Source organism: Tetrao urogallus, assembly GCF_951394365.1.
Source record: "Tetrao urogallus genome assembly, chromosome: 2".
In the NCBI taxonomy this organism is placed as follows: domain Eukaryota; kingdom Metazoa; phylum Chordata; class Aves; order Galliformes; family Phasianidae; genus Tetrao; species Tetrao urogallus.
In genome coordinates this window covers 80,802,764-80,824,236 of record NC_136814.1, presented here as the reverse complement: position 1 = coordinate 80,824,236, position 21,473 = coordinate 80,802,764, and the positions used below count along the sequence as shown (strand labels likewise).

The 21,473-nt window shown below is 37.4% G+C and overlaps 1 protein-coding gene across 10 annotated transcripts in view; it reads left to right on the top strand.

Annotated features, from left to right (window-relative positions):
* RIMS1 (regulating synaptic membrane exocytosis 1) overlaps positions 1–21,473 on the top strand; it is a gene marked incomplete at both ends in the record, with an annotated part of 287,625 nt that overhangs the window by 264,238 nt on the left and 1,914 nt on the right. For all 10 annotated transcript variants that reach the window (XM_079550251.1, XM_079550253.1, XM_079550252.1 and 7 more), the window contains 2 exons: positions 16,487–16,628; positions 19,053–19,165. In XM_079550251.1, the coding sequence (XP_079406377.1) occupies positions 16,487–16,628; positions 19,053–19,165 (255 nt within the window). The remainder of the gene's footprint in view (positions 1–16,486; positions 16,629–19,052; positions 19,166–21,473) is intronic.

Below are 21,473 nucleotides of genomic sequence, written 5' to 3'. Positions count from 1 at the left end.
GATTGTAACAGGGTACTGCAGTACCAGTTTGGGCAGGAGATGGTGGAGGGGTAGAGGGGGTACTCTGAAGAAGGCCAGAAGTTCTTAGGCAGTCCTTGTTATTATGACCCAGAAACAAACTTCTGCAAATGCTGGTGACTGAATATTTGATGTCAAACATTGTTTCACAGACCTAGTATCTGTTGTGGGTGGCAGCTACTTTATATGCTTTCCTTGCCATGCTTTAAATCAAACTAAACAAACAAGCAAAATCAGAACAAGTGCATGTTAATTAGCATGTATCAAATATGCCTTCAGTAGTACTGTCAAGACATTCACACTGATCTAAGATGGCTTTATCTCTTCTTTTCTTTGTCCCAACAAGCTTAGTGCTGGCTAGCAGTGCTTTTACAAGGATATGATGCTGAAGACATTAAATAATGCATAGGGTAGAGTTGCTAATTATTTTATTTTGTCTGCTGTTTATTTTCTCTACCTCGCATTATGAAAGGTCATGTAGGAAATTTTACCAAATACAGATGACCTGCTGAAGGCTCAATGATGCCTCTGCACTCTGACCTAATTATTTTAAGTAGAAAATCCCAGTGTTGCTCATCTTTGTTAAGCTACTTTATCAATGACACTGAAAATTATCAGGACTTTATTCAGCAGCATTGAAACCATTTTCCAAAGTTCTTTCATTTGTCAAGTTTCATAAGATAGTAAATCTTCTTTCTAAAACTGTGTGTTTTATCTTTGTACTGGATTTCAGAACAATTATTCAACCCATGTGACCAAGATAGGGATTGTGTTTTTATGTGTTTTATTGTCTCTGGGGGTAAAATCTGAGGCTGTATCTAGAAAAGCTTGAGCACAGATCTTCCAGACAAATCTAATTTCATCTGCCATTTATCTCATCAAGGAATCCCATGTGTTCATGTCTCCCTGGACATGCTTTTTCAGTACACCTGTGTACTGTGCAGTATAACCTGTACTTCAGGAGCTGGAGCTCCTGAAGCTCTAGGAGTTGTGTCCTAGAGAGCAGGAACCCTGTTAATGACGAGAAGTCAGGCACCATCCTTTGAGGAAGCAAACCAAGATCTATAAGCACAGAGTGGGATTAATTTGGACAAGCTTAGTTGTCTGCAAAGTAGCTGCTACTTCACTTCAGGCTTTATTTCCAGACAGTGGAGAGAAATGTGCACTTCTGTACATTCTGTGCAATAGCCTAACATGACTCTTTTTCTCTACAGGCTCTCAGGGAGTCTGGAATGGTCTATAAACACATAAAGTTCAGCAAGATGAGTCCTACTTATCTTGATTGCATCCGCCTTTTTTCTGCTCCTTCCTTCCTTTCATTCAGAGGCCTTAATAGCAATGTCATCTGCTGCCACGGGCTTTGACTCTCCTGTAGCAGAGTCTTCTTAAGGTTTCTTCTTGCCCTGCTTGCACAGAGCAGAGTTGCCTAGATAGAAGAGTTCTTAAGCAATGATCTAGATGCTGAGCTCTGTAATATGAGATACTTCTGTCTTCTTGAGGCTTGGCCTGCAACAAGCAAACAATGCAGCAGTGTCAGACATCTTCCTGCATGACAGCGGAGTTCAAATTACACATTGAAGAGTCTGGCACTCTGCTAAGAAATGACCACTTTTTAAAATAGAGTGAGTTTTTTCATTGGTACGAGTGTCTTTTCTCACTAATTTTGTGAGAGATGGAACAATGGTCTTACTAAGATGGTGTAAATTCTTTGCCTTGAAAGAGGCTTCCTTCATCTGCTCTGCTGGTGGCTCACAGTCTGTAAGAAGGGCAGGATTTGATGAGAGATGTAACACCAGAGTTTTCTAAGTCTCTGTGTGTCCATTACATATCTTTTCATCTACTGTTTGCATGATATATTTATAGAAAGGATAGTTTCAGCCTCAGAAGAAAAGTAATACCATTAGAAACCCATAGGAAGGCTTTAAGAAGTTAGAGGAGGCAGATTTTTATCTGATGCGCCTCTTAAATGTCTTTTCTCGTAAGCAAATGTAATCATGAAAACTAGTGCTATGTAATTAATATGAATAATTCCAATCAAACTGAAGATTGAATAGCTCTGTAGATGGAAGCAATATAGTGAATTGTAAATTTATTGTAACTCTTATTAAGAATTAGTGTCAGTACCACTGTCATGATTCAAGCCTTTCCGTGTATTGTTATCAGGCAAGCAGAATATGCAGTAGCACTGTCCTTTGATGCCTTGGTTATGATGAAAAAGTAAATATGTTCACTACTCTTAAAGGCTGGGTAATACTTTTCTTTTTAGTCTTTGAATGCAACAGGAGAGCATTGCAAACTGCACTGTATTATTCATCTAGTTCTGCTGTGTGTTTGGTGCAGGGTTAAAGAAGCCATCAGCTTTGCTGGAAGAAGAAGCTTTCTACATGTTATTGCTTTTATTTATACCGTACTTCTTTACTATCATTTTAATATTATGTTTTACATATCATTTCAAATAATCTGGTGCTGAAAGAACAAAAATATTTTGGTGACTTGGATTTTAGTTGAAATTGAAGAAGAGAAACAATGAAGCAAATCAAACATCCAGTTGGATCAACGGTTGAACCCAAAAGGAAGGCTGGTGAGGTTATGGTGGCATATAAGATATAGGCTATCTTCTACCCCATCACTACAGCGTTGGCAGTATTTATCACAGAAGCAGTGCAGAGTGATAAGCAGGATCATTAGTGTTTTTTAGAACACTGGGCATGAAATGAAGGAGCGAAATTGAGAAATGAACCTTTATGCCCTGCATCAGAGCATATCTTTTTCACTCAGACTGTTCTTCCAATAGGCATCAGTGTGTTACATGTGCAGGTGGCTGCTTTTTCATCAGAAGTTATCTTGGATGGTGATATATGCTAATTTTTAAGAAATCAATTGTGAGCTTGATTCTGAAAAATGCTATTGATTTCGGGGCTTAAACATTTGGGAATTTGATAAGACTGTTTTGTAGAATAAATGGGTGGCCCTTTCAGTTTGTTTTTTTCTGATTGATGTCCAAAATTTTCTATCCTGTTCAGACATGCATTAGCAACCAGTACACCAACCATTTTGCAATCTGAACTGGAGCAAGAACTGCCATGGATACTCTGTAAACATGTACTGTTGAATTTAGTTTTGTAGTGCAATTTATTTTATGTGCTCTTCATTTATATTCTGAGTTTTATAGTTTCTCAGACCTCTTAATATCTGTGATGGTTCTTCGCTCTTTGTGGTCTTGGCAGCCATAGACCTCAAAGGATTTTCTGAAGGAATGGTAACTGCCATTGTGCCATTTTACTGAGGAGCAAACTCAAGGGCTGGAAGTGACCCTCTGGAGGTCTGCGGGGGAATCGAGCCTTCCTCAAAACTTCTGGCTGTAATTACTGAATTAAAAATATTTGTAACTGTTTAAAGTACACACACGTACATTGTAGGAGATTTAGTAATCTCACTGGAATTATTCTGCATGCCTGGATGTCAAAGAAGCCAGAGTGCCTGCAGATTGTTCACATTTGTGTGTGACTAGGTGTGCATGCATTTAATCAGTAGAAATGGGGTGTTGGTCTAAGGAAAGTTGCCATGGGACCCTGACTATCCATACATTAGAGCTTATCTATATATTACATATATATTAAATATGCTTAATAATGTTTACAATTTGAACTGGAACAGTATTAGCCTTCGTGAAATGGGAATCCATGGCTGAAAACAATGTGATGTATATGATGTTTAGCCCCTTCATTGTGTTACAGTAGGACTCACCTCTGTGCTGCTGGGATATAACGTGGGTTGTGCGTACACCCATCTTTGGCCTCAGTTAGCATTTTCATTTCTTGTGCCTTCACGGTGAAAATGTTTCCATTTCAAATTTTTAATGAAATACTCTGCTAGGAAATACCTGTTTTAAGGGTTAATAGTATGGATCATTCTGCAGTGCAGAAATAGTTAAATCAGCAATTAGTGCTACCTGATTACTTGACATATTTTAGTGATATTACTGTACAAGTACATGTTGGCTACAGTCAGAGTCAGGACATCTCTTTAGTGTTATCCATAAAATATTTTGATATGATAAAGCTGGTTGAACTACAAAGAAAAGTGTAAGCTATGTGAACAGCTCATTAATTAAATTAACATAATTACTAACAGATTCATCAATATCTGAGAAGCCTTGAAAATTTATATATCTTGTTTCTTTCAGCTCGTGCTTTTACTTCCAAAAACATACTTCCAAACATAGCATGATGTCACTTGCTGTCTTATTTGATGATATGGTGCCAAACTCTTTTTTTTTCTTTTTTTTCTTTTTTTTTTAAATATTCAGATGAGCAGTATTTCTAGCAACACAATGCTTATCACAGTCTTAAGTTATTTTTACAAAATGCCTGAATGTGCTTTGGTTACTTGCCTTCCTGAATAAGAGGATGGCTTGTGGTTTTATGTTATATTTATTATTCTGCTGTTGGGATGGATAGAAGAGAGCATAGTATAAACTCACTGATTCATATTAGTGGAAGAACTGATTACGGATTGTATTTAAAACATAATATTATTTTATATAAATTATAGTAAATGTAATTATTTTCAAGTTACAGGCATATTATACTGGAAGGGAATTTTATGAGAAGGTTGACTTTGGTCTCTAAATGCATTGCATTCATCACTGTTGAAGTGGTCACATTACAAACATGTTGGTAGTTTTATTTAAATATGATTCATTAAGTGTCCAAATGAGGGTGAGGTCCGGTCCTATGCATTTCACAAGGAATAGTCCCATGGAGATCTACACAAGATGAACCTTGGTGAGAGTTGCTTTTGTGAACAAAGACATAACAAAAATCTTTCTTCCAGATGTAGAAGAAAAGAATCAATAGGAACATGGACTTTGGATTTTTTTTTTCATTTCTCATGCTTTCATGTTTATGTTGATATAGTCAATGAACCTATGTAGACCAAAGTTCTTCTGAAAATGGCAGAAATATTTCTGGAAAAGTTAAAGCCCTTGGAACACTTTTGTTCTTCATTGTACATCTTTGTTTTCCCAACTTCACATTCTCTCATGAGATGCAAAGAAGATCACTGGATAACGGTGTCTCATCTAAGGTTAGAAAAACTTATTTTGCTTAAAAATTTATGTGGAAGAAAAGAGGAATAATTTTGAGAATTTTTCTGCCCATACATTGGAAGTTCTTGACTTGAGAAGAATAGATGCCTCTAGAGTGTATTCTTTTTGTGAAAATATTAAATACATATTTTTAAAACTGGAGGAAAAAAGCGTCTATATGTGTTCTGCTGAAAACTTATGCAATCAGACACAATGTATGAAACAATAATAAATTCAAATAATTTTTAGCAGCTGTAGTATCAAAATTGGATGTTTCCTTCAGGTTATATCATAATCATAGAGACAGGTTGTATTTTGATCTTATGTTTTGCCCAATGTGATTTTTGTTCATATTATATACAGCAGTCTTTTTGTCTATGCACTTACTCTGTTTAAACCTTATTTTGCTGATGTGTTACCTGCACAGAATTTACCTGTCCTATTTTTGCATACAGTTTGACTGGCCATTGCTGTTTATATAACAATTTTATATAGCCTTATATGCAATAACAACTAACCTCTCACAGTGTGAACACACTCAAAAAGAAGCACTCTCATTAATGATGAGATTAATCCTGAGCAGCAAATAGAGCTTTATGTGTCAGTCCCAAGAAAAAATACTATCTGAATTCATTTGTATAATATACAGATAATAAGAGATTAGTGCATCTGTTCCAAAGAGCCTGACCTTCAAACCATTAGCTCTGCAAGATTCAAGCACTATGGTGTAATCCTGGTATAAAAGGCAAGTTTGTTTTACTTTTTTTATTTTATGATCTTCATCCATGAGCTAATATATATATTGAAATCTATGGAAGGATGTGGTACGACTTGGCTTGATTTATTCTGTGCTAAGACACAGACAGAATTTACTCTAAAAGGCAAGTTTCTGTTTAACCAATACTAAACCTCTGTTTAACCAATGGTAAGCCTAGGACCATGAAAATAAAGTTTGTTTATTTTATTTTCACTTTGTGGCATGTACTCTGGTGATCATCTTTTTATATGCTATCTGCAAGTAAATTCAGTCTTGAAATCTGGGGTTCAAACTGACTATTTTAGACTTTTTTATTTGCTTTTATGATGTGGATTTTGATGTTTCCCTTCATACAGAGTTGTTTAATTTTCTGCTATCATTTTTCCTTTTATTTGGTGCTGATGTTCATATGCAGTTTTTGTTTTTCCACTTTATAATTTTAAGATGGTTTTCGTCGCTGCATTTGGAATAAGCTTGTCAGTGCTCTTTATATCAGAACAGTAAGAAAATTAAAATCTTAGTCTCTGCTTTTGCATAATATAGAGAGATACAAATTGCTGTAATAAATAAATTTAATAATAATTTGAAGGTATTTACTTCATATTGTACTTTAATGCCAGTTCTTAATAGCATATGTGAAACAATATTTTCAGGTATGGTGTTATTTCAGGAAACGTGTATTTGATCATTGAACTTGCTAAAATGCCTTCACAATTGCATTTAAAAAAAAAAAATCTAGTGCAAGTAGTTCTGTGGTTTAGTTGGTGTAAAGGTTTGGAAGAGTTTTCGTTTCAGAAATCACTAGAGGTCTTGGGAGATTGTTCCCTGTTTTTCTATAAAAGCATGCAGTATTAGCACTATTTCATTTACTTTTTCCTGCTCACCCCGCCTTGTGTTCGCAAGAGCTTTAAAATGCAGTAAATACTTGCAGTCTGCTTGCATTAATTGACTTTAACTCAAATAGTCACAGATGTTCATTTATAATATCTAACTAATTCTCTTTTATGATTATATTTTTCTTAGCTTTGTAACATGTTTGTAACAGATTAATTACACAAGTCAACTATCTTTGTAGTGAAAATTTTGCAAAATTTAGCAGAAAACACTACAACCCTTCTGCTTGTGTTAGTACACTGACTTCCATTAGTACCTTTACACTGACTGTTGTCTCTTCCCCCTTGCCTTTGATAAAGGAAACTGCTTCCTCACTAAGTTTTCAACCCAATAAGGAGAGCTGAGCGGACTGAGAAAAGGGCAGCTACGTGGGGCTGTGAAAATAACCTGAATGCATTTTTAATGGCAAAAAAAAAAAAAAAAAAAAAAGTGTTGTAAAAAAAATCCTGATTCTCACATTTCTCCCTCCCTTGCACAGTAGTAAAAGCAATACTGATTTTGTGGCAATTTCATTATGCTGGTGTCTGTATATAGTGCAGTTGAACCGTTCCATTTTGTCAGTAGTTTTCTTCTGTGCCTGTTTGATGGAAGACACCGAACAGCAATACTGGATGCAAACCTTACTGTTTCCTAGAAGGGTTATTCCGGAGCGCTCGTTTGGGAACTTTGGCTGAACGATCTGTCTCTAAGCTGAGTCTCTGTGTACAGTTGTCCACTTCCAATAATATAAACACAAGGGGAACAATTATATCTTGCAGTTATGCAGTGTTTATCTAGCACAGATCCAGTGCCCGACTCTGTAGGTGTTTTTACATAGTAGCTGTTGTAAGTAATATAAAATTATTTTGTGGCTGTTACCTGGGTCAGCCTCAAATATGAAGAGTAGGTCTTTACATCATCACAACATAGCTTCCTTGGGACTTTCCATTGGCACAATTCAAACAGTACTCAAAGGCAATACAAAATAAATTGACAAACAGTCTAAACCTTAATATAGGTGCCTTGGCTGAAGAAGAGCATTGCTCTGCTTTTTGCTGCAACTTTAGAATGGTCACTGATGATGATAGAAGTGATTTGCAAACAGTGCTGATCTGGAACAGCAGGTCAAACAGCTAACAAGAAATATAAGAAATGATTTTTCCTGGGACTGGGAGGAAAGGCTGTGACCAAAATGGGTCCCACAAATGGTTTCGGGGAACATACAGCATGAAAGCATTCCCTCCATTTTTATTTAAACCTCAGTTTCTCCCAGGCTTACTGGCTTCAAGCAAGAACCTACATGAGAGAAAGCATCCTGCGTACTTGACACGAGTTGAGCACTTTGTATAAATCTGCTGGATATTAACACTGCAAATGACAGCCTGGGCTTGGGGTCCCTGCCATGCACATGCAGAAGGCATGACTCAGAAAGGTGACACGCACACATCGGCGTTAGCAGCAATAGCATTGCATTCCTGCAGTGCCATTGTATGGGCATTGCATTGTTCTGACCTCTGAAAAGTGACTTTTTACAGAACAAGAAAATACAGATTGCTTCAAGTATTACACCATGTAGGAAATCTGTACCTATGCAATGAAAATAACTGGAAGCTTCTGCTGGGGTGTGGCATGAGATGTACAGCATCCCGTCGGGGGATTTTGCAGCTGTTAGGAACCTATACAGTACCTGCAACCAGAAGTAATGATAAATGTTCATTAGCTGAAAGATACTATATAATTCATGTCACTTTTCTCGTTACTCACTTTACAACACTTTAAATCATCAGAATTTTACTGTAAAAAGTGTTTCAAATTGCATGAGGGCAGATTTAGATTAGATTTCAGGAACAATTTCTTCAGGAAAGTGGTCAAACATTGGAACAGGTTACCCAGGGAAGTGGGGTAGTTCCATCCCTAGATTCGTTTACAAGGTGTATGAATGTGGCACTTAGGGGCACACTTTAGCAGTAGACTTATAGGGTGAGGTGGGTGGTTGGACCTGTAAAATCACAGGCCTTTTCCAACCTAAATGATTCTAAGATTCTATGGCAACTTCACATCATCATCATCTCTCTAGTGAGAGAAACTTACTGCGTGCATGTTACTGTATTTTTTCATTTTTTGCCCATTATAGTAATTCTTGAAATAGCCTTTTTATATTTTGTTGTTGTTGTTGTTGGTTGGTTGGTTGGTTCTTTTGGGGTGGTTTTTTTGTTTTTTTTTTTTTTTTTGACTCATTTCCTTTTCCTCTTTCTCTTATCTTTGGTCATCCTAATATTGTGATTATGTACAGTAGGTTGGATATCTTCCTTTCTTTGTAAAAGGGATTGAGCACATCAGTCTCTGTAATGCTTGACTACCAAGATTTCAAAAGTGTTTAAATGAATTGATTCTTAACCACTTGCAAGAGAAAAATGTATAACATTTTTGGAATTGAATATCAGATAAACTGAACAATTTGATGTGGAAATAACTACATGGTAATGTCTGTTTCCTTAAAATGAAGTGTAAAGGTGAAAGGAATAATTCAGTGGTGAAGTTCTATTCTTATAATACATGTAGGCACTTAGGAGGCAGCGAATAACTCTGGAGTGCCCCTCTCAGTAACATCACTAAGGCTTTTCTGCAGTGTAACTGTACATTAGTACTGATGGTGCTTTCTTAGTTTCACAGTCTTTTGGTCGGTTTTGTACTGAAATTCATGTAGAATGAGTCAAAACCTCCATGACAAAGAAATGCATTTCTGGGTTTATCTGACTTTCCTCATCCAGTTCTGTACAACAACAAGAAAAAAATGCATCAAACAAGGTTGCCAAGAATATTTTGTACTCCTCTCTACTTGCACATCACTAGAAAATACACAGCTGAGTGAATTTTTGAACTTTGGGCAATATATTATGAAATGCTTGCTGGCAGGTAGTTCAGTACTTTTTTGCTGCAAGGCCCTGTAATGTAATCACAGTTGTAAAAGGAACTTGTGAGTGAAGCAACTTGATCATTCCTCGCAGTGCTGCGGTGCCAAGGGGCTGGAAGAGAGGGAGAGGCAACTCCAGAGATTGTTCTACGCAGGAACAGCACAAGATATTTAAACAAAGGTGAAGCTACTCTAGATACTGGGTGCTTGCTAAGGATTATATTGCAGCCAATCCTTTATTTTGCTTAAACCAGAGGTAAGCCTGTATTCTCTGTGTGTTACTGTGATGAACCTATATAGCACTTTCATTTAGCAGCATGTGTTAAGCTGTGGTTATAGCTTTGCAATGAAAAAAGCCTATGTCAGTTTGCTATTCCATTGATTTGGTAGGCTGGAAGTGTTCTCTAAAGGCAGGTTACTAATGTTTTTGAAAGGAAATGTAATGCTGACCTGGAAATGCTGATAGTGGTGAAATAAAATTTGAAGGACTTGAAACAAGTTTGGACTTGTTTGCAGTCCAAACAACTCAAACTGCAGGAAAGATGCAGAATATGGACATTGGTTATGAAGGTGGTAATTGTCATGAGTAAAAGGAGAGGACTGTAATGTGTCCTGGTTAGCATTTTGTGTTGTTAAATTAGGGCTGACTTGCTATTCAGAAACTAATCAGTTGCACAAAAAAAGCATGTAACATAATTTTTCCTAGAAGATGCTTTGGTACCAGTGGTTTTGACAAACATTTCCACTGAAAGCTCATATGAAAACTATTAAAAGAAGTGGGCTTTGGGTTTTCATTACTTTTTTCACATATTTCTCAAGAAACTGCTTGAAAATAGATAGCAATAGTAAGCTTTCTTGTTAGTGGTGTCTTATAAATTGGCTATAGCTGATACTCTCTGGTAAGATACTGTCTTTTAACCTTATATTGCCATTTTGTGATTAGAATGATCAATGCCAAAGTGTTTGTAATTATGATGACCCTTATTTTAAAAAATCTCACATTCACTACAATTGAAATTACAGCACATAACTGGAAACTACTTCCGGACTTTATACAGTTATTTAAATATGTTTAAATCCTTAAAGGAGTATGATTTTGTTTTAGTTTATCTGAAGTCTCTCTTCTACTTCTGAACTACAGTTTCATTCTCCCTTTCTGTATTACTGGCAGCTGTGTCCCAAGACCCTTTCAGTGGGCAGATGATTTCTTTCTGCCATATGCCAATTCTCTTCTAGGAGCTGGCTGGTCTTAAGCAAGGGAGGCAATGTGTTTTGCTGTAAAAATCTTAATGTTGAAGTGCAAACAGTTCTCTGAGCTTCTTTCTTCTTCCATGTCTTTCCTTTCCAGAGTGACTACTTAAGGGTATATAAAAAACAAGTACTTGAAATTTTATAAACTGTTTATATAGTAAATAATTTGTTGAAAATGTGACTTGTTTATGTTACTGATTTAATTTATAAAGTTTTAAGAGTTGAAGAACTGGGCATATGTGTGCCTATTATTGGATCCATTTACATGTTCTGATTTTATATAGCACTTTTCATACATGTGAACAAGGTAATTAAGATGCTGTTACTTCTGTATGTTTATAAAGTGTTACTGCAATCCCAGCAGTGAAAGCTCATTATCATATATCATCACTGATTGCCTCATTTTGGCTTGTCAGACAGTAGCTCATTTCACCTCATTTGTGTATGGACAAAACTATTAATTTGGAAATCTTTGGACAAAAAATACCAGTAATTTAAGAAGTCATAGCTGATCTTCTGAAGATGTTTCTTAAGATACAAGTGCCCTGGTTAGACTCGGTAGTTTGGTTATTTTCCCAACATGGGAAAATCGTATTTCTAAAGATTATCGTACATAGCCACATGCTTGGTTTCACATTATTTTTAGTAAATAAGCCTAACACCATCTTAAGGAGGCAAGATTTTCAAAAACAGTTGCATAAATTTTTAAGGCCATTATCAGGTAATAAATCATGGCCTGATTTTTCAAGTTCTTGTTTACTTTTATTTTGAACATGGATGTGCAGGCCAACAATATGGCCACAACCCAGCCAGGCGGCAGTCAGACCTGGCTTGGAACTGTAGTCCTTTTAGGCTTTCTTCCTCATGCCCAAGAGCATGCTTGAAACCTTGAATTGCCCTTGAGTCAGGCAGTGGTATTATCAGCACCTGGCTTGTAATCACTTCCTTTAGTGGATTGAGCAATGGTGCATGCTTTGCTTTCTTTAGTGTTCTTTTGAATAGGTCATCAGTTTTACATACTACATACGCATGTCTTTGTTTTTTTGGTGCTACCTAACTAGTTGTTCTCAGGTGAGATTCTGGGCAATTCTTAAGGTGTCTCTTTCACCATCAGTAGTACAAATATCCATGTCATTTTTTTTGTCCTACAGAGATCTGTTAAAGCATCCTATTGACTAAGTCACCAAGTTTGTGTCCCCAAATGTCCCATGGCACCAAATATACACTTTTACATTGCACCATAAAAGCTTAATTCCAGCGGGCTGTGTCATATCTCCGTTAGATATTCTCAGACTTTTTTTATATTGAAAAAAGGGTGAAAATGGCGGTTTTGTTTACGGGCACATACATAGACCATAGAGAGCCTGGACAACGGTGATGCACTGAGCAGTCATGACTCTACAGGGATACAGGTGATACAAGCTGTTTGTCTTTGCATTGTTCTCTCTGAATTGGATGCCTGTAGAAATGTAAATCTAGCCTTGAAATATCTTTAGTAGGCCATCCTGTTTCTATAGGTACTATCACTGACTCTTTCTTGCTAATATAGTTCTGTTGTCAGTAGCATTTTTTTCCCTTGGGTGCTATGTTTGGAGGTGATTAAAAAGTACAGAAATTGGAATACGTCAATTGCATTAACATTTTTCTTGTTGGAGTAAAAAATCACTATAAACTCTGTTTATAAGATGTAGAATGAACCAGCAAATGCCACATGCTCCTTGGTGTGTTGTAGCAGGGCAGCTACAACAGGGCTGATAATGAATGGCAAAAAGTGTGCAAGCCAAGTATGTCTTACAGCTACAGATGACTGTTTTATGATCCTTTTGCATTTGTTATCAAACCTGCAAAAATGTTTATCACAATTGCTCTGTAATCGTTTTTCTCTAGCTTATACCTGTTAAACTATGTGTCTGTGTGAGTAGTATTTATGCACATTAATCTGCATTTCTGCTCAAAGAAAGCCTTACACAATAGACGGAGTGGATAGAATTATACAGCACATTTTGGAATTCATTTTTCCCCTAGATGGTATTCAGTATAGAGACAGTTTATCTTCAGTCTGCACAATGAGTATAATGCAATTTATACAGTGCAGGCAAATAACTGTCACATATTATAAAATTTAACTGTACATATCAAACTAATACAAATCAGCATCAGGACCAAGTGCTCTCCAATAAATATTCAGACAAGAGTAGAAAATCTTCTCAGTGTATCACAGTGTAGATATTGAACTTAAATTTTTAATGAACTTCTACTGTTCATGTAAAGACAGGGTTCCAAAGCTATATGCAGAACTGCTAGCCTGAATACAATACAAGACAAAAATGATAGTGGAGAAAAGTACACATTACAAGGAGCCAGAGAAACACTGGTAGTTGATCAGATCCCACACCTCATTGTGCAGTCAATCCAGGACTGGAAGCTGCACCCCAGAGTGACTCCGCATTACCTGACCCCCTCCAGAAATAGTAGAAGGTCCCAGCTCAGCTCTGCTTTAACCACCTCATGCCGTGCAGAACAAGGCTTTCCTGAGAAGGTTACCAGAGTGTGCTGCTGAGATAAATTGTTCTCATTTCTTCTTGTGCTGCATTAAAAAAATAGAAAATAAAAAAACCCACAATGTGCATAACTGACCTGTAAAACTTTAAAAACCCATGAAATGTGTGTTTCAGTTCTTAGTCCTGGGCAAAAGCAGTTCTCTTTATGCCATAAAATTCATGCATTTTGCCATTCTGTCTTGGGTTACTTTTATGTTATATTTTATTGTACTGCAGAATATTAAGATTGAGATTGTAAAATAAAATCTGAACAATGATGCTTGTTTTCCTAAGTAACACTGCAGATATTGGTAACAGTTACAGGAGGAGGCAAAGATTTTTTTTTTTCCTAATCTTCAACAACAACAACAACAACAACAACAAAAAAAAAAAAAAAAAAAAAAAAAGTTGATGGGGAAAACAAGAAGTGAAATCCAGAACAGTAAGGCAGAGAGAAGCAACTTTAAAAGCATTCAGAAGCAAACAATCTGATATATACGGCACAGTCAGATGAAACTGTGGGTTTGTGCAAGGATTTGTCCTGCACAGTCTATGCATTTAACATCTGTGGTGCTAAGAAGCATGTTCAAGCAGCAACATGAATTTTATCTATGGTAATATTAAATTACTCTTACATGAAAAACCACTTGCAATTTTCAGTCTCCACTGTGCTCTAAGCTAAAATCATGGGGGCTTTTTTGTTTGTTTGTTTTTTAATTTAGTCAGTGGAAAAGAAATGTGTATAGTGATTATTTCTATGAATCTGCTTTTTATTATACTTTCCAAGCAAACTGTCTCTCATTAATGGATTTCCACATTCACCACGTTGTTCAGGTGGCCTGAATCAGCATCTCTCTCCTTGCCTCGTGCCAAGGTCATGATAGTCTTGTTCCTTTAGTGTCTCATCACTCAAGTTTTGTGAGCCATAAATATTCACAGGCATTTCCATTCAGATGCTTGCTTTTCAGGCTCTACTGTATTTTATCTTTCCGGTCATGCTGTCTGATCTGGCTGGCTGCAGTAAACATTGCAGGGTTTAAACTATATAATCTGACCTGCTCTGTGGGAACAGATGGAAACAGAGACACTTTCAGAAAAGAGAGAAGTAAAAGACAACATGGGTGGCAAATACATACCTACTGGAAATACGAGAATTCTTCGTCGTAAGAGTCTGCTTGTGGGTTTTATATCTTAGACTGTCTTTTGATTATTTTTTGATGCTCATTGTATGTTTCAGCATTGACATGCTAGAATATAGGTGTGCACATTATCTGTTGGTTTTTTTTGTTGTTGTTGTTTTTTAAGGTAAAGCATAGGTTCAAAATGTTGTATTCTGTTTTCCTATATTTCGAGTCGCTTAAGTTTTATGAAGTACCCTCTACAGCCAACTACATTGTCTGGGAGTAGATCCTCATCTAGCCCAGTCTTCTCCATGATTCAAGGCATTGAATAATACATTTTTAACTCACCAAGTACTGGAAATTTGGATATGTTGCAACAAAAGCACTCAGGAAAACCACAGAACTGTTGTCCTCAAAAGGGAGTAAAAGGTCTGAGGCTGTATGTAGGTAGCTGCTTTCTTCCACTGAGAGGTATTTATTTCCCTGCTTCTGGATGGCCATAAATAAACAACCACTCAAATAGAAAGTTTACAAGAAAAACCACAGCCTTTTTTGATGCGACAGTGTCTCTTCTTCACTCTGTATACAAATTCTTTTTTGTTTTGGCCATGTTATCCATCTTCTCTGATAGCACCAAAGAGATGATAAGCCTTGGAGAGGAAGAGCTGCTCTATCCTGTGGGATTTCTCCCTGCTCTGCACCAGTTCTGAAGACCCAAAGAGCAAAGGCCAGACATCTGCCAGAAAGTTGAAGCTATGGTGGGGCTACAAGATTTGTGGCTTCTGTCTGAAGTGTGACGAAAATCTGTCATAGCCAAACGTCAACAATGTCTGCGTGAAATAGGAAAGTGAAAAAGTTTTCAGTCTCTGTAGCAGGAGAAGATGGAAGATTTTTTTTTTCCGAGGTATTCCTGAAAGCAGAATGCAGAAAGAAAATAGAAACTTCACAGACAGTGAATGAACATATGACTTAAATGAAGAGGAAAATGCAGGAGAAGGTTTCTGCATTTGTTCATGTGAAACCTTGTCATATCTACTGCTTCTTGAGAGATCAGTGTTACCCGTTGAATGAGAGGCTGAATTAAAAGAAAATGAGGAGGGCACTGAACTGAAGGCAACACAGATTTCTGTGTTACGTAGAGACTTTGGTAGAAGTATTTCAGTTAAAGATTATTAAACAATTGCCATTCTTTGGAAGCATAAGATTTGGAGTAGAATTTATTGTAAATTGGCTGTTACCTCTGGAGCTCAGAACTGCGCCTGGAAGGGACTGGAAGCTCTCCCTGCTCCAAGATGACCTGGAAGCTTACAAGTGGAACTCAAAGGATTTTAAATTTAAATTTAAAAAAACTGTGATGAAAACTTTTCCAAAAATATCGAGCTGCTCAATGATTTCATGAAATGCACTTTGTAGCATTCATTTGCAAACTCAAGTTCTGTGGACTTCGTAGTCTTCCAAAGGGATTCCTAAAAGATTATTCTGCTTAGAAATTATGTAGCACTCACTAATTACTTTGTGGTGAAAAATGGGATTATGCTGTATGAAAATATGTTATTATGTTTTTGATACCAAGTGTTTTAGTGCTGAACATTTTCCTGTTGAATGCACGAAGAATTTTGTTTCTTCTTTTTTTTCCTGAGACAGTCATTAATTTGTATTCCCCTAACCTAATGTGGTGATGTATATCTTACCAAGTTTATGGTTAACATGCACTATCAGAGTCATCCTGTCTACTTTCTAGTTACATGAAGATTAATAATAGCACATTAATAGAGGGTGTCAGCCCTTTTAAAGAGAAACCATGACCAGTTTTCAGCTGAAGAGGAGACATTGCATTACTTCTGTTGCAGAAAACTGCAAGGAAAGGCTTTGTGCTAGACTGTCATTCTAACTAACACTTTTTTTACTTCTCTCTGCTTTCAGAGGCTGGCAATAAGAAGCTAAAGAGCACGATACAAAGAAGCACAGAGACAGGAATGGCTGCAGAAATGAGAAGTCGTATGGTTCGACAGCCAAGTCGAGAATCCACTGATGGCAGCATAAATAGTTACAGCTCTGAGGGCAAGTAAGTGGCATTAAAAGTGCAGTAATGTAAGAAAAAACACTTGTCTTTTAAAGAAAGCTTGGGATGTGAACAGAGGTCCCAGCTTGGGCTGAGGGGATAGGTATGTGTGCAGATTCTTCTTCTTGAGAAAATGTTAGCAAAACTAAACAATTCAGGGCATGTAATATGTTGAAGATCGAGATTGAAAGAGGACTTCTTTGGGTTTCACATTTTCCCTGCTATCCTGCGAGACATTTTGTTCATTAAAAGAGAACTGAATTCAGACTGCATTATTCAAAACAAAACTCGTCTTTGAGTTGTGTTTGGATTAACTTGGAGTTAAACTTCAGATGTTGTGTGTAAATCCCTGTGATATGAAACTGTGTTCAGTAGTACTGTATACAAAGAGAGTTTAGTTTGGACTTGGTCCAAGTCTCTTACTGAGAATTGTAAAACCAGACTTCAACCGCACCATCAGCTAAAACCGTGCACGCAACTGTGGGTAAATGGGCAGCTGTTTTCATTCACTGCTGAATGACTGAGCCTCTAGGAAAGGATAACAAAAGCCAGTTAGACACAAAAGTGTGAATAAATACTGTAGCATCCCTACAGATACCAATAGGACGCTAGCTTGTGTGCAAAGGCTCAGTGGTCACCAGAGAATTCTTACAAGTTGTCCCGTGCAAAAGTGAAAACTGAAGGTATGGAATTCTGTTTTACAGACCAGCTAAAAAATGGACAATAGGGACTTCTTTGGCTTCGTCTTTTTAAATGCTTACACTATTACACAACTGATAGTTTTCAAGAGGGATGAAGAGCCAGTCAGCCATGATGGTGGCAAGGAGAAGTGTAAAGGTGCAATTACTCCATCATCAGATGATAGGGCACTACCTTTGCCCTTCAGCATTCCATCTTCCTATCCTTCATCTCTCTACAACAAACTGCCAGTCTGAAAGGCTCCACTCACCATGGCAATGAAGAATTCCTCCTTTAAGGGACTGGAGACTGGCCTATTTTTCTGGTGAGCAGTACTGAAGAGATGGGAGCCCCGCACTGATAAAATTACAAAGGCTTCTGGTTGATTCCTGATCATCAGGATGCCTGCGGTTTGTTCCCTGACTCAGTTTGCAATTGACCTTAACCACTGTCCCTGGTCTCTATATCCCTATTCCAGTCCCTGGCAAGAGAAAAGTAACAGTGAGGCTAGTGAAGTGAGAACAACAGTGATATTTAACAGAGGCTCTAAAGGGAAGCTGAGGGTAATGGTCCAAAGAAGGCAGATAACAAAACTCAGGTTAAAAAGTTAAATATAGTTTGTTGCAATGAAGGACAAAAAACAAGCGAGAAACTCTTCCTAGCAGCTGCAGGAGTGGTGAGTAGTGCCACTGAGGGAAGAAGCAGACTGGATGGTTTGACAAGCATAGCATGAGGCTTGAACCTGAATCTTGGAGTTAGGTTACTGCCAGTATTGGGAGGCTAATGGCTGAACTGGAAGCTTCTAACGTTCTTTTTCTCCTCCACCTAAAGAAAACTTAAATAAGATTTCTTTAAACTTCTGTGAAAATCTCATCTTTTGGTAAATCAAAGTTTTCTAATGAAAAGCACTGTGCTGATATTTTCTGATCAGTTTTAGTTACAGACAGTCAATGTCTTTATGCAAACATTATGAGAGCAGTTAGTCTTGAAGAGAGGAATGGACTTTTTGTAGCCCACTAACTGTGGCTTGCTGTGAATTGTATGTATCACATAAATCTTATATCTGGAAAACAAAGCTTTTCACACTAGATACTTTAAATAGGAAATTTTGTTACTTTTTTATTGAGTCTAACTGTAAATTTCCTTTGGGAGAAATAGATGCAGAATGGTGGATAGCCTACTGGGTAAGATGCTATCCAGACTTAGTTCAGACTCCATTCTTCTGTTCCTGCTGACTGTGATGGGGAAACTGAAGCTGAGTTTCCCCACTATGGATTATTCTTCCTCTGAATTTTTTCACTTCTTTGTTTTATTATTGTTTGGAGAATGCATATGCGTTCAAAAGAAAGCAGTTTGTAAATGCACATATAGTCTGTGTGAATGCAGTTCAGTCCTGAAATAGGGTGGACATTAGGTTTAGGTCTCATCCCCACTAGTATTATGTGCCAGCTTATGGCTTCAGCTGCAACAATCAGTGCATTTAATGTTTGCACTGCTTTTCCTTGTTTATCCTAACTGATGCAGATGACATTTGGATATGTCTATCAGTACAAAATTGTATTAAAAATTAAATCAGGCATTCAGGAATGTAAAGTAATAGGCCTCTGCATTTCATGACACTGCAGAACATTTTGTGGTTGCACATTCTGTGCTGCTTGCCTTGTGTAAGAAGTATTTTGCAGGGAAATACTGTATGGCAATGGAAATTAATCCTGATCTTATGCTTAATCCGCTTTTACTTTCTTTCAGCTTAATATTTCCTGGGGTACGGCTGGGCGCTGACAGTCAGTTCAGTGATTTCCTTGATGGACTTGGACCTGCACAATTAGTAGGCCGACAAACGCTAGCAACTCCTGCCATGGGTAAGAATATTATGTTATATGTTAGATGATACTAAAACAGTACCTATCAAACTCACTGCTAGACTGCAGCACCAAAAAGGCTTTTATGAAGTGGCTTCCTTCACTGTAAACATGAAAATCCTGTACCTGGTCACTGGTGTTCCTACTGGTATTTCTAGCATGCTTGCATCCAGAATGAGTTGAGAAACAATATTGCTGCAGATGTTAAGTGTCTGTTAATCTCACTTGCAGTTTGAAGATTGAAGTTGCACTTTCCTTCACACTGGGCAGTTATTGTGAGTTCTCCAATCACTGTGAAATCTCAGCTGTTCAGCATTTATATTTGATCACCACAGATTATACTGGATATGAAGACGGTTTCTTGCCAAACTCTGCACTTGTCCAAGCTTGGCTCATCCCGAAGTAACCCCAGAACTTGAAATTTCTACCCATATCTGCAATGCCCAGTTATCAGTTATTGATAAAGCCAGTGTTTCTAATGACAAAATTCTTTTCTACAGCAGTTGTCTGGATCTATCTTCAATTTTCTCAGTACTCCAAACCAATCTCCACTCCACTCCAGTCTGGATAACCCTATATTAGTTTAGCTGCATCTTGGTTATGAATAGGGTATGAGTGCTGTGCAGAAGCACGGTACTGTACAAGTGTCTTTGGAGTGGTTTGATATCTTTTTGCTTGTACTTGGACAATTTTTAGGCATGCTTCAAATACTACATGTTTAGGATTGTAAGCGAGGAGTCCTTGATATACTCCATTAAACATGCTGGACATGGTCAGAGCCTAGTGCTTCAGTACAGCACTCTCAGAAGTATCAGTGAGAATATTTTCTAAATCGAAGTGGCTCTGCTGATATGAATACAGAGGTCTAAATTTCTTTCATCTTTACTTTAATCTCCTATTTTTCTGCAGATTCCTTGAGTCATGTGCATTTTCACTTCTTTGAACTGTTTTATTTACCAAGGGCTCAGGGTTCAGCCCCCAAAAAGTGTTTTACCACACTTTTTACAACTTTCACATCTTCTGTATCCTGCTGCCATTGACAAATACCCGGATTGTTGCTCCCCCTTCTGGCTTCCTGTACCATATTTTTATTTGGTTGCGCGATACTGAGATGTAGTCTTAATACTGCTTCTTGGAATTTTCCTTTAAACTGTTTTTAATGAAACACAAAACATGTTTATTCAAGCAAAGTCTGACAGGTAAAAACCTTCCCTGTTGCTGTGTTATACCTCATGTGGCAAGGTATAACCACTGCTTCAATCTTCCATTACACAAGCTTGTGAAAATCTCATGCCCGCTTCATTTCAAAATGCTGTAATTCTAAATCTAGAACCCTCTAATTCTGTAGTTCAGGACTATCTATTTGTATTTTTTTTAATTCAGAGTTTAAATCTAAAATATTTCCATATTCAGATGTGGCATGGATATATGGACAGTTCATTTATCTGCACTGAAGTCACAAAGCTACATGCTGTATTGATTCTAATTGATTCTAAGTGGCCTGTTAGATTTCTACCCAGCTGATTCCATAGTAGATAGAATCATACAGGTCCAACGCTTTGAGCATCAGCCCATAGTTAAGGTAACTTTCCACGCATTTTATTGGTCTTGGAACAAGGAGTTTCATTTTTCTGCAGGAAATGTAGTTTGTCAGATTCATGCAGGGAAACAGCAGTTTGACTGTTAGCACAAACAGGTTTTAGCAATCTGCATTATTTCATTCACAACAAAAATAGGCATGCTGTATTGATAAAAATAGAATAATTGACACATTTATACTTCTTAGAGCTCTTTGCAGTACTCTTCTTTTGAGTTCCTGGAGGACAGGGCATCATTCTCTGAAGCTACTTTTTTTGTGTGCCTCAACTGGTTGGTGCATTTGCCTTACACAAAGGATCTCCTCAGGCAATTGGGGTACAGAGAGTTCAAAGTGAACCTCAATCAGCAGTTCCCCTTCCTGTTAATCAAACAAGGAGACATTGCATTCCTAGCTCTTACATCTCAGCTTGGAGACAGAAATGTCCAGCTGAGGGGATTTCTGAACATGAATTTGGGTTTTAGGCTGTTGGCATTTGGGACCACTGCTAGGGAAGTGCTGCTGGGGCAGCAGTCCTGTGTGAGAAGTCATAATGTCATAATGAGAAATGAAAAGGATGGTGTTTATACTGAAATGTTGCTGTAAATTTGCTTGCCCCCGTGGGTCACAGACCCATTTAGTTCTAGGTTAAGGACAGATAAATTTAAGGGATCGGGAGAGGTGACAAGCACACTCATGGAGCAGACCAACAGAACACTAACCTTTCTGTTT